At 37.6% G+C, this 14,291-nt stretch overlaps 2 protein-coding genes across 2 annotated transcripts in view; both read left to right on the top strand.

Annotated features, from left to right (window-relative positions):
• The first annotated feature begins 1,913 nt into the window (after positions 1 to 1,913).
• Positions 1,914 to 2,805, top strand: LOC122075555 (early nodulin-like protein 1). The gene is made up of 2 exons (XM_042640622.1): positions 1,914 to 2,159; positions 2,289 to 2,805. Exons 1-2 carry the CDS (start codon positions 1,952 to 1,954, stop codon positions 2,603 to 2,605), a joined length of 525 nt encoding a protein of 174 aa, XP_042496556.1. The 5' UTR covers positions 1,914 to 1,951; the 3' UTR covers positions 2,606 to 2,805.
• A 1,920-nt stretch (positions 2,806 to 4,725) lies between these two features.
• The window catches only part of LOC122075236 (lysine-specific demethylase REF6-like), an 11,168-nt gene continuing 1,602 nt past the window's right edge, over positions 4,726 to 14,291 (top strand). The window contains exons 1-4 of the mRNA XM_042640196.1: positions 4,726 to 5,807; positions 9,029 to 9,107; positions 9,233 to 9,300; positions 12,421 to 12,571. Coding sequence (XP_042496130.1) covers positions 4,961 to 5,807; positions 9,029 to 9,107; positions 9,233 to 9,300; positions 12,421 to 12,571 — 1,145 coding nt within the window. The 5' untranslated portion in view covers positions 4,726 to 4,960. The remainder of the gene's footprint in view (positions 5,808 to 9,028; positions 9,108 to 9,232; positions 9,301 to 12,420; positions 12,572 to 14,291) is intronic.

Genomic DNA, 14,291 nt, shown 5'->3' with positions numbered 1-14,291 from the left:
AACATACCACAAGTGCACCAAACAGAATTTTCCATTTTTTCGTTCCAATAAAACGAAAAAACTCTAAAAACATTTTTTTAGAACGATACCAAACAGAGCCTTATTTTTCTTTATTTTTTTCTTCTTGGGTGACGCGGTAACGGTGTGCATTCCTTTATGTTATTCTTTTTTCCTTTTTATGTTATATATATATATATATATATATATTTATAGCCAAATTAAAATGAGTAAATCTATAGGACCTCACACCGATTGTCTAGCAAACCAATCCAATTGTATTGCAGCAGAATGTGTACGTGTACGTACGATTTCATTAGCTCCTTTTAAATACTACATTGGTGTTATCAAAAATTAAACAAATTTATTATATGATGATGAATACAGTTTAGGTGTCCCTGATGGTTGAGGAGGATGTAAATGTGTGAAAGTGTGATCAGGTGGAACCCCGTGTGGCCCTACGTGGGTCTTTAATATAGGTTTTGCATCAATAAATAAATAATATTAAAAAAAAAAAATCCAAACTCGAAATTGAAACAACTACTAAAAGTGTTATATCAAAAGAATACTAGGACTGTGTTTGATACTCATTCTATTTTCATAAATGATGTTTCATGTCAATACCAAAATTTTAAGTTTCTATGTCAAAATTATATTCTAAAATGAAACTTAAATATTGAAACATAGTTATCATGTTCCAACATTTCTTGTTCCCATAAAACGAAAGTATATCAGAAACGTTTTTTTAGATTATTACTGAACGTAACCTACAAGTGATTATACATAAAGTGTCTTTAAAGTTTAATAAAATTTGCACCCAAAAATAATGGATTCAACTCCTTTGCATGGATACCAAGGATGATCAGGGAGCCATTCCATGATTGGGAGAAATTGGGGACTCCCAATTCCTAGGCTCCATAGAGGTGCCCATATTGATCTCTCACTCTCAACTAATATCATAAAATAATGATAAATCAACCTATTTTTTCCATGTTGAGACATGCTAGATGAGGCCCAATCAATTACTAGGGTGTTGTAGCATAAAAATCATCTGTGGAAATACAATGAGCAACAATGAGGATTCAACGGCTGGGGTGTATGTCTGGGTCCTCCCCATTGTTGGATCCTCACTGTCATTCACTGCCTTCACCACTTAGGATTTAAACTATGCTCTACATGGCTATCCAAAAGTCACCTCAACATTAAAATATATATATATATATATATATATATTTAGGGAGAGGGTATGCACAATGCCTATATGGGTAGGAATTTACATGCCACATCAATGAAATCGTGAAAAAACTGTCACATGTGGAGGCCATATGATGAAGGGGCAAGCATGAGTATCCACCCAATTAAGTTATTAAGAGAATAAGGGTGTTGCACCAAAAAAAAACAGAGACAATAAGGGTGTCATTTCTCACGACTCTGTGAGAATGTAACTATTTAATACCATTTTACCCTGAAAGCATACATGTGGAATTGGATCAGAAAGGTTAGGATCCAAGATCGGTCCAGAGTAAAGACCAATAAAATTCCAATCTGACCAAACTGACCATTCCATTCCGATTTTTACAACCATGTTAGGAACACAACCGTCACACCATCTGATCTCTCTCTTTGGTTGAAATCTCGCACTCTCTCTCTCTAGAAGCCGAAGAAAGAACTCGAGAGACAGTGACTCCGGGGTGAGTTAAAGTTGGACCGAGTCAAATTAAGGATGTGAAGCAGAAGACCGTTGCCTCCCAGGCTCCCACTATCTCCTATTCTATCGGTAACTAACTCCCCAATTAACCCCACCTCCAGTCCTCCACTACTCTCGATTCCCTCCTCTGTTTTTTAAATCAAAAACCCATGCAGTAGAATATATAGCAACAAACCACAGATTGATTCAGAACAATTCCTCTCTCTCTCTCTCTCTCTCTCTCTCTCTCTCACTACTCTGAAGAAGATGGCTACTCCCCTGTTGGGCTCTGCTAAAGCAGTTCCCATCATCCTTACGATGATCATTTTCATCTCTTCTCTTCAACAATTCACTGTTTCTTCCTTTGAGTTTGAAGTCGGAGGCTCCAATGGTTGGGTTGTTCCTCCTCTTAATGCCACCAAAATTTACAGCGAATGGGCCTCCAGGAACAGGTTCCGTGTTGATGATAGCATCCGTAAGTAGTTTATTCTCATACTATAATCCCGCGTGGAGGGAGAGATTGTTGGGTTTCACGCGAAAGCAATAATCCCACATCAAATGTTCTATTGTATTCTGATATTTTTTTGGGTATTTGATGGTTCAGGTTTTAAGTACAAGAAAGATTCAGTAATGGTAGTGAGTGGTTCAGATTACAACCAGTGTGATTCCACACATCCAATGTTCTTCTCTAATGATGGCAACACTGTGTACCACTTTGATCATTCTGGGTCTTTTTATTTCATCAGTGGAGTATTAAGTCACTGCAAGAGAGGACAGAAGGTGATTGTCAAGGTGATGTCACCTGAGGACGATTCCCCTTCATCTGGAGGAAGATCAAGTCATGTCATCCCAACATCCGGGCTTTCTGCACTGCTTCTTCTTCAGTTTCTGTTGTCCTTCTTTGGCTTCCATCTCCCTTAGTTACCACTTATTATTATTACGTATGAGTCTAGTTTTAGGGGTATTTGTTCAGAAGAACTAATTACTGTTTGTGTTTGTGAGAATTTTAGAATGATTTAACATGTTTTAGCAAATCATCAACTCCCAGTAATGTTCTTTGCCAACTGGGCTTCACTATGGACAACACTTCGTTGCAGTACAAGCGTTTAATCTTCGTGTCATCTCTCTCTCTCTCTTCAAATATAGCAAATTTATGTGGGCGTAGGCATCGCTAATACGCATATATGTTAACTTTAGAAATAACAAAAGCCCAACCATTGGTTATTCAGTGCTTATAAGCCCCGTTTGGTGTTCTATCGTTGTCACCCTCGTAAGCTCTCATCCAATCCTTACGTGGCCTTTTGCCTGATATCATTGATTTTTTTTTTTAGTAGGGTGGAGTGGGAGGTGTTAAGCCTATCCAAAATCATATATACTAATAAGAATACTTAGAATCTCCTCACCGTAGGTATTTAAATCTTAAAGGAAGGGTATTTTATGACCATGAATAATACGGTGTAGGAGTTGATGATGATCCAAAAGTCTAATCACAGGTTGAGTACTTATCCAAAGTGGCCTAAAGTTTTAATGTTTTATATTGTCGTTAGGTAAACTTTGTTTATGCTAAATCGTGAGTAGGAAGCTTTTGGTTTGCCTACCCGCAAAACCTCAACACCCCCCCGCCCTTGAGCATAACATGCCACAAAATTAACGGTTTGACACCGCTATCTACCAAATTGTTGAGATTTAGATCCTATAGTCTCTAAACAAAATTTCAGCCCAAACACATTATATATATTATTATTATTATTATTTTATAATATAAAAATATGATTTCTACCGAAGATAGAAAAGTCACAAGTGCAAAACAATATGAAACATGAAAAGTACACAAGAATAATCTACTACAATCTAGTCATATGATTGAGGTTTTTTTTTTTTTTTTTTCGGTAGATGATTGAGTTTGATCATTAAACTCAATTTGCTACATTTTCACCTAAAAGACATTAGACACATATTCCCTTATTAGGCATATAAGAAACATACATTTGATCAAGTGTATCTATTTACACCACATGGAATGTGAGGTGGCCATTTGGTAGTTGAGCGGTGAGGACACTGTCTATAGTAGCCACGCGTAAAATTTCATAGCTCAATTCAATCAACTACCTAGGTATGTCTATGCATGTTTATTGGTACTCTAACAACTATTAGATGTCTCACATATTTTAAATAATTTTTTTTGTCTAGTAAACTCTGTTTGAATTGAAACTCGACACGTGAACATGGGGTCTTATGATCAATTTGTCTACAAAATTTTAGCCACATTCAAGACATTGAATCTATTTTTTGCTCACTACCCATAAAATTATCCATAATTTTTCTTTAGTGATAATCATATAAAAAAATATTATCTAATAAACTTCGCTATAGTTTACCTAGAAAAAAAATGTTTCCTTCAAAGACAGTGTGGTTTGCATCAATGTGGGGTTAATGGGAGCATACATGAAAGCATAAACAGGGCAGGATTTCCACCTTTCATGAGGGGTGAGATGGTCATTTTCATCTCCTATGTATCTAGGTGTAGGGATCATGTTATCTTTTAAGCTTCCTTTTCCTTAAAAGAATTGAGAAAAAAAGGCCTGCTAGTCGTGTAGGAAATGCCAAAACTAAAACAGATGGGAAAAGACTGTACTACTCCCAATATGAGCCGAAAATGCTCTCACGATCCTTTCCATTGGACCTGCTTCTTAATCAGAGTTCTCTTACCTAAAAAAAATTGAAGATAGGCAATAAAATAATGGCAACGATGGATAAGCATCTTTCATGTAACTCGAAATGAAGTTACCACCTCCAACCTATCCAATGAGACTTTCCACATTTCAGCAATTTTGAATATTTCTTTGAATTAGTGGTGTTTTAAATGAGGAAATTGACGGTTGAAACTTGACACGTTATCTTTCACAAACTAATTAGATTTTTTAACAGAAATTCCCCCAAAAATAAATTATTACTAAAAATCAGATGAAGAATTTCAGAAATTTAATTCAGAAAAAATGTCATTTATTACTGGCGGAGTAAAACCAACTCAAGTCACATTTCTATTCACAATTTGGCATTTTGGCCCGTCCCTTTCTCCCCTTTTCTCTCCTCTGCTCAAGCAAAGAGTGAAGCAGGGCAGAGTGGAAGAACAACTCAAAAAGGAAAGGGGAGGGAAAAATTTATCTATTCTGTCATAATAATTGTTGTTTTCTATCTGCCTTAGTCTCCTTTTTCTCTGAATGGCTGTGAGAGACTGTAAATGAGGGTCTCCATCTTCTGTTACTCATCCTTTTAATGGCAGCAGCAGGGGCAGAGCCACCTCCAGAGGTCTTTTCATGGCTCAAAACCCTACCTCTTGCACCAGAGTACCACCCAACCTTGGCGGAATTCCAAGACCCCATCGCTTACATTCTTAAGATCGAGAAGGAAGCCTCCCAGTATGGCATCTGCAAGATCGTTCCTCCGCTCCCACCACCGCCCAAAAAAACTTCTATTGCTAACCTTAACCGTTCACTTGCCGCCCGAAACCCTAACTCTAACCCTAAATCCCAACCCACATTCACCACTCGGCAGCAACAGATCGGCTTCTGCCCTCGGAAGCCTAGGCCGGTTCAGAAACCGGTATGGCAGAGTGGGGAAACTTATACTCTCCAGCAATTTGAAGCCAAAGCGAAAAATTTTGAGAAGACCCATTTGAAAAAGTCTGGGAAAAAGGGGTTATCGGCGCTGGAAATTGAAACCCTCTTTTGGAAGGCTACTGTCGATAAACCCTTCTCGGTGGAGTATGCAAATGACATGCCTGGATCAGCCTTTGTGCCGATTAATGGGAAGAAGTGGCGCAAAGCAGGGGAAACAGCTACTGTTGGAGAGTCTGCGTGGAATATGAGAGGAGTTTCCAGGGCGAAAGGTTCCTTGTTGAGGTTTATGAAGGATGAAATACCGGGTGTCACTTCACCAATGGTGTACATAGCGATGCTGTTTAGTTGGTTTGCTTGGCATGTGGAGGACCACGATTTGCATAGTTTGAACTATTTACATATGGGAGCGGGGAAGACATGGTATGGCGTTCCCAGGGAAGCTGCGGTTGCATTCGAGGAGGTCATCAGAGTGCATGGCTATGGGGGAGAAGTTAATCCTCTTGGTGAGTTTATTACTCCAACCATCAAGGAACAGAGCTTCCCCTGCTCTACCATTATGATACTACGTATTGTTCGTGGGTTTTGCGTGTTTGTCATCGTTTCTGAATCCCATTTTTTCTTTGATCATTTCAATCTTGAAATATTATTGCTGTTTATAATATTTATCATTGTTTCTGAAGACCTCATTGCCTCATTAAGATGGCTTTTGTGGAGGTTAAGACAAAAGAACAAGTCTATGGATAAGAATTCTCTATGTATTTTGAGAGAAACTAGGAGTAGGTGGTTGGAGATGTGCAATGGATGTTTCTGTGGATGATACTTAAATTCGGATACAAACTTACATGCCTAGTACTTTTTGCTTCCTATTCAAGACATGGAGTTGGAAAGTAAGCAGGGAACATAGAACCACCATTTTCTTAGAGCTTCAGTAAAATCAAGCACGAAGGTTTAATTTGGTCCCTAAACCATTAGGAACTCCCTCTCTCTCTCATACACACACACACATGAGAGAGAACTAGTGGTGAAAGATGTTGGGGTTGGATCTTAAAATAGTCTTTTGTTTGCTCTGAGTGAGATTTGCCGGTTTGGGAGGTTTTAGGGTCAGAAACACTACTGATGTACTTATCCTAAGCTGATTTCATTTCTTCATCAAGATCTCTTCCCCCAAAATGTCATTTGGTACACCATAAAACAGAAAATCTTTGCCTGATTGCACTCTTGGTTGCGTCTTTTGACAAAACGGTGGCTCATTATTATACTTGGAACCTCTACATATAAGTTGTTGCTTTCATGCCCAAGAAATGACCCAGATCTGTTGAACCCTAAAGGTTGTGTAAGAAACGGGAGAGGCATTGATGGACGCATCTCTGTAGTTCTACATCAGTTAGGGTGAAGAGATTGGGCTAGTTGATGATCTCTAGCAGCCCTTCATATTTACAATGTGTTTTAAAGCCGTGAGGTCCATAGGCCAAAGTGGACAATATTGTGCCTTGTTGTGGGGTCGAGGATTTACAATTGCTCAGTTTCTTATTTATCTTTAGAGTGCTTTTTTTAAAAGTTATGCTTGAAGGCTTCCATTGGGGACTTTGAAAATAATCAAATTCATTCAAGTTTTAGAGGATTTTCAACAGTGACTTTGGTCTGGAACCCGAAAATATTTATTGAAATTTTAAGAACTTTTTGTTCTCAAAGAAGTTCTATTTTATTCAAGGTGGTGACATGAGCTGGGTTTGCTTAGCAAGAATAAGAATTGGAGTGGCAAATTGGTTGATGCTGTCGGACATTGAAGGGTAATAATAGGTGAATTTCATGGAATTGCATACCTTATAGAGTCAGAAACATTCCGATTTAAAGGAGGTCCCTGTCTTGCTACATGGATTTCTTTCCTTTTGGATTATTTTCTTGGCTATACTGATGAAAGATTTCAGTCAGTGATAACAAGAAAAATTGATAAAGAGTTCCTTCAATGATACCAGGAAAGTATGTGCCTCCCATCTTCTATTTGATGGTCTCCAGAATGATATCAGATAGATATATTTGAAACCCACGAAAATAAAAAGCCCAACCTATAACATATCTACCCAAAGCTTGTTTTCAGTTCATTGGACTGCCACCTGCACTTCCTGGGTCTCTCAAGCTTACGCTTGGGCCTCCATATGGGATGATATTCATCCAACCAGTCTAATGCAATTGCATAAGTCATCTTAAATTATTTTGGAAGACTGAATTTAAAAGATCTCCCAGAAATTGCTGAAGGTTCATGTGTAGATTAATGAGCAATATTGATTCGTTGCAGTGTAAAACTGACAGCATGAGAGTTTGTTGACTTCATCTAGATCCCCTCCCCTTGCTCTCCAAATGTTGACCAATATCTTTTGGATCTGTGGGTGGTTTGAACTGTAATGTTATTATTTTTTTGAGCTGTATTTCCTATTCTTTATGTCCCCTAATTAAATTACAAAGAGTGTGTGTTGATAGGATTGATTATTTATTATTGTCTTTTTTTGGATGTGTTCCTTTCCTAGAAAGGTACTGATGCAGAAATCAAAGAGAAGAGCAGAAAAGGATTTTAGAGAAGCTTAGTTGGGGCAGGGTGGGCCCGGGCCCAGGTCCCGGCATTGTTTCTATTGGAAAATATTAAGGAAGTACTATTCTGTTTTCCGGTCTTCTCTAACTCAAATACACTAATTTCTATTATCAGTCTGTGTCTTATTTTTCCCTTTCTGCTACAACCATACTATATTCAAAATTTCAGAAAATCTGGTCAGATTATAAACTGAACAAACTGTACCCATATTCTGTTGGAGAAATCAGTCTCTGTGATTTGGATTGATAGATCTGTGCCCCTAGAGTACTTGACTAAAGTATCAGTTTGGACTTGGGTTTCTCAAGTTCTCTTGCACCCTATATTCTGTTGGAGAAATGTGTCTCTTTGATTTGAATTGATAGATCTGTGTCCCTAGAGTACTTGACTATAGTATCAGTTTGGACTTGGGTTTCTCAAGTTCTCAAGTTTTACCCTGAACACTGAAATTTCCCGTTTGTGAAACAACTATTTTACTACTGTTTTATTTCCTTCCATACTAGTTCTGTTCTTTACTGTACTGCATTTCAGATTACCGTATTTTCTGTCCCTTTCTAGCAGATTTCTATATCCTTGTACCCTGAATCCCTGAATAGGGTTAAGGTTTTGAGGTCTGCATTAGATACAATCCTAGAGATTGGTTGTTGTGTTAAGTATTGATAGAAACTTTTAGATTGATGATCACTCCCCTCCTTAAAATGTTTGTTTTTGTGGTTATGAAAGCCTATTGTTGATAACTTATGCATGCTCTTTATGTTTCTCTCTCTTCTTTTGATTTAATTTCTGGTATTAAATCAAGAAAGAAAAGCTTGTTGGCAAATGCTGTCTCTGATTTGTTTGCATATCATTCAATAAATAAGGTGATGGTTTGATACCTCTTCTGTTGCTATCTTTCAGTTTCTTATTCCCTTGATCAATTTCATTCTTCACTATTTTCTTACATGTTGTTTTGGTTGATATTTACTGTGTCAACGGTTAAAGAAACTTAGCGAGCAACTTGGGATTTTGCATATAATCAATTATAAGTTACAAGGAGCTTGTAGTCAGCGATAAGTTCATAACAATAATAAGGAAAAAAAGTTTTGAAATGATGTAGTGAGAAAATGAATTAATATTTGATCACTTCAATATTTTTTTCAGTGACTTTTGCAATTCTTGGTGAGAAGACCACAGTGATGTCACCTGAAGTGCTTATTAATGCAGGAATTCCATGCTGCAGGTGATTTCGTGTCTATGTCACCGTCACTCAGCTTCCAAATGTTTGCAATTTGCATGAAAATCTAGTATTTTTGGTGGTGGCCTAATGTATATTTTTCTGAATTCATTTATTTACTTTTGAATCAGATTGGTGCAAAATGCAGGGGAGTTTGTTGTGACTTTCCCTAGAGCCTATCATTCAGGGTTCAGCCATGGTGAGACGTCCTTTACTTGGATTTGCCTTCCAGATTTCATGAAAGAGAAGGATCTTAGCCATATAGGCTAGAGAACCATCTACCTTTTATTTCATTATAAGGAGACGATTATGTTGATTGGATTGTTGGTACTTCTTGTATTTTATTCTAATGCTCTTTCTGTTATCTTACTGGAGGAGGAAAATGTATTATACAAATAGGGTTTTACGATTTTCTTTGGCCCCTTCTGCATCTCTTTGGATTAGTGCTTGGTGGTGTAGTTAACCTGTGATTTTTGGCATTTCTAGTTGGTAAATTGCACAAAGGGCTCCTTAGGTTCCTGAAAAGTAGATCTGGTTCCCATGTACCTATACGATGGCACTGATATCCTCATGTTTCACTGACAGCAGGCATTTACACCCCCTTCAGTTGACTGCCAGTCAAACCCTTTAAAAATATTGGCCGATACTTCAAACTATTTAAAATCCAACTTGCTCTTGTGCAAAGGATGTAAATGCTTTTATTAAACAAATATATAACCCTTTAAAAACCATTGGAGGGTGCTCCACCTTCATTGTTCTTTGTTGAAGTAGAAACTGTGTTAGACATTCTATTGTTCTATTAACTCACCTGTGCCACCTTTTTCATTCATGACTACTAGTTAGTGAATTTCAAGTTCTGGAAGAGCTCTCTATGTTGTCCTCCCCTTCTCTCCTCTCTCACTCAAACACACACACATTCATTCAAGTGAAAGAAAGAGTGTGATTTTGGAAATAGAGAAAACAGTAATCTGGTTGAAATTAGTGTCAAATTGTACTATAATTGCTTCTTTCCTCTTCCTTTTTCATGCATGGAAAGGTTTGGTTATTTAGTTGTAAAAAAGTAATGAACATCATGTACTCATGTTCTGTCAGTGAATTCTTTTGTGGAATTGTTTTGCTTGAGGGTTTCAGCTACTTAACAAATTGAAGTAATTAGAGATGGGAACTTAAAGGTAAAGCTGTTTTGTCAGTTTCATCTTCCAGGTTTCGATGGAGGGCCCGTAGAGAAAAGGGAGAAATCTCTGAGAGAAACTCAGAATTGCAAGGGAGAAGAGAAGAATAACACAAAGAGGGGGGGAGAGGGGTCACATGTCTTGCACCATACCCGGCACTAAAACCTTCAATTCAATTCATCATTCAAAATCTATCTAATAACTTGGATTACATGCCCTTATATAAATGAAAATTAAAACTTGCCTAATAAAATAAATTGAAATTAACAACTTCTAATTACTTCATAAATTCTAACTAATGAAATTAGAAACAAAATAAACTCAAACCGGTAACTCCCTAATTGACTAAGAACTACCCAAAAATAAAAAATTACATATCTTCCCAAATAAAATAATTCATTATTTCCTAAATAAAGTAAATCCTAAGATATTCTACTAATCCCAAAAATCAAATTGGATTTGGTTCGTCTCGATTGAGATTGCCCGAAGGATCAACCCCGATTTAGCCTCAATTCTGCATCAATCCCCCGATGTTGAGAAAAACTCGTCCACGAGTTTTAAAGAAGGAGAGGATCAGCACCACTCGATCAACATTCATGATCATTGGCTTTGATAGGGCTATGATCCAGCACATCGTGTTTTCACCTGTTACGGTCTCCTAATGGTCACCAACGAATGATATGACTTTGATTGGAATCCAATGTTGGGGTTTCACAACTGAAAGTGGACAATCGATCAGTTCTTCAGATGCAACCTTGATCGGACCGTTAAGTTCATCTTGATCGTCACGTCTAGTATCAACCGGCTTGTCTACCACTAACCCGTCCTCGATCATGTTGCACACCTTATCACATAAGCATTTGGTACTTTCGATAAGCTTTTGAAAATTTGATCGAAGTTCCCGAGATTCTGATCGAAGTTCCTTCATTCCATCATCAAATTTCTTCTTAAGTTCCTCAATAAGAGTAATAAATTCAAGGAGAAACATCATCGGAGTAAAGGATTTCGTAAGAAATTTGCTTTGATACCACTTGATGGAGGGCCCGTAGAGAAAAGGGAGAAATCTCTGAGAGAAACTCAGAATTGCAAGGGAGAAGAGAAGAATAACACAAAGAGGGGGGAGAGGGGTCACACGTCTTGCACCATATCCGGCACTAAAACCTTCAGTTCAATTCATCATTCAAAATCTGTCTAATAACTTGGATTACATGCCCTTATATAACTGAAAATTAAAACTTGCCTAATAAAATAAACTGAAATTAGAAACTTCTAATTACTTCCTAAATTCTAACTAATGAAATTAGAAACAAAAATAAACTCAAGCCGGTAACTCCCTAATTGACTAAGAACTACCCAAAAATAAAAAATTACATATCTTCCCAAATAAAATAACTCATTATTTCCTAAATAAAGTAAATCCTAAGATATTCTACTAATCCCAAAAATCAAATTGGATCCCGTTTGTCTCGATTGAGATTGCCCGAAGGGTCAACCCGATTCAGCCTCAATTTTGCATCAGGTTTGGTGATGAATTTTAGTGGGTGTAAGTTTCATTGTAAGTGAGAGATGGAACTATTCTCGGATGCCTGAACTCTGATAAATGTGAAATGGGCTTTGACTGGAAGAGTTTTGGTTTGAAGTCGACTGATGGGATTAGTTATTAGGGTTTAAGTTTTGGGAGGAAAAGCAATATGTACATAATTCATTCTCATATTCAACTATTTATGAATCCTTGCCCTCCAAACAGCTCTGTTTGAGGTCATACTAGAGTCAAGGCCTAAACTTTGCATGTATTTCCTCACTACTTCTATGGTCATTTTAGGCTTGCCCCTTCCATTTCTCTAACAATTTAATCTTCCTGTTGCTTATGACATGAAAATTAGATTCCTATTCACATGTACTCTTAATGGTTCATTTGGTGAAGTAAGGGAAGGGGGAAGCAAATGAGAAAAAAAATAATAATTGCTTCATAATGCTTGTCATTTCTGTTTTCCTTTTGTTGTTCATGCTTTTTGTATATTTGTTGTTGTAAATTGTGCCTTTGTTTATTTTCTTCCTAAGAACTTTCCTCGTGCTAGCCATGATAAATTTTTATCTTACTCTAGAGTTTGAGATTCTTATTTTTCTTCCTTTTTTTTGCCATGTAGGGTTCAATTGTGGAGAGGCAGCAAATATTGCAACTCCTGCGTGGTTGTGGGTTGCAAAAGAAGCTGCGGTCCGTAGGGCTTCAATCAATTATCCTGCCATGGTGTCTCATTTTCAGTTGCTTTATGCTCTGGCTTTAACATTATGTTCAAGGTCGCTTCTCACACCATTTAGGAACACACTCAGTATAGTGCTAGTGATGGAATTTCTTCTGTTTCCTTTATTTAGTAGTCTTTTCGAATTATTAAGATCTTGCAACTCTAGACTAGTTTTGGCTCAATCAGCATTATTAAAGCCAATAGGGGCACTCAAGGTGCATCCCCTCTTTGTGACTGAGGTGCATCCCTGTGTGTTACAATTTTATTTTAAATAAAAAGGCATAGATGTATGCTAATTGACATACACGTTATGCTACATTAAAAATATCAATATAAAAAATACCTACATCATATTGGCACTGTTGGTTTGACTATGACAAACCAGGGCTCTATGGCTCTACCCCAATATGGAAGCACAGCTTTTGGCTGGAAAAAGTGGGGAAGAACAAGAAAAGGGAGGAGGAATAAGAAAGGAAGCAACAGGAATGAGTAAAAGACCCCGGGTTCCAACACCCTAAATTTGGGTCACTATGGGCCCACGAGAATGAAAGAAACTCAAAATAATATGGTCAATGGAAATTTCGTAATTTTAGCGCAGTTTAGGACCCTTAATAATAAAGTAAACAGGATCAGGATGTAACAGTAATTTGTCTTATGAAGAAAGAAAAGACAAGTCTGATATTAAAATTCACACTGGGGATAACTTAAAACAAAGTTCAAGAATTAGGGGGGTGGGGTTGTGTAATAGCAGAGGTCTGTCCTTAAAAGCAAATAAGAAGACTGGGTGACTTCTTCCTCACAATTCCAACCACACTGGCTGTAGAACTGACCTTAACAGATCAACTCAGCAACCTTAAATCAAATCCAAATAACATGCAACTTAAGGATAATATTTGCAATCCCCTACCCTCTTAATACCGACTTATATCTAACCAGAAAACAGATAGTATATTCAGGAAAATTCTGAAAGCAGAACTGGTGGTAGTTGCAGGTTCAGAAATGGACCGAGGTCTGGTTCTGACAGGAGAGTAAGTTTTAGGAGATGAGGCAAGTGGGTTAGTCACCCCAAGTAGGTAACCTGATTCCCAAAATTGCAGACCCAAGGGGTTAGTTACAAGAGAGATCGATCTAGCCCTTTACAATCTGGGAAGGAAACATTGGCAGGAGAAGAAGAAAACAGAAGATAATAAACAAGAGAGGAATAAAGGAACAGGAAACCTGGTTGGAGGAATAAGAACTGAATCGAACAAGGAGAGCAGAGAGAGGAGAGAGGAACTCAGTCACGTACCAGCACACACCACCATATGAACTCCCATAAAATTATTCAAATCTTCAAAACTGTCAAATGATGGGATTACTTGGCTATTTAAGGGCTTGTAACAGAAATAGAGTTCGAATCAAACTCCACACTCTATCCTATGACTATCAACATGAATAAAATAATAAAAGGAAATTCGAAAGCAACCCTGATTAACCATGTGTGTAACTGCATCAAGAAGACGAGCGTACTTGGTGATTTTTAGGTGGCAAAAGAGAAGGGGGGGGGGGGAGAGGGTAAAAGCAGAGTTGGTGAATTGTAAGGAAAATGCAAAATAGAGCTGCTTGCTGAAGGTAGTATAGATTCTGGCCACCTTCTCTTCTCCCCGATTTTCTTTGCTTAGTGTTTGGGGCACATGTCTAGGTCCCTAACAAAGCAAAACTGAGGATATCTCCCCTATATGTAGGAATTAATGGATTTGATTAATAAACTACCCTTTCAGAGTAACAACCCCCCC

The sequence above is a fragment of the Macadamia integrifolia genome, chromosome 4 (assembly GCF_013358625.1).
Source record: "Macadamia integrifolia cultivar HAES 741 chromosome 4, SCU_Mint_v3, whole genome shotgun sequence".
NCBI lineage: Eukaryota > Viridiplantae > Streptophyta > Magnoliopsida > Proteales > Proteaceae > Macadamia > Macadamia integrifolia.
Note: the sequence above shows the minus strand (reverse complement) of the source record. Positions and strands in the feature narration are given on the sequence as shown.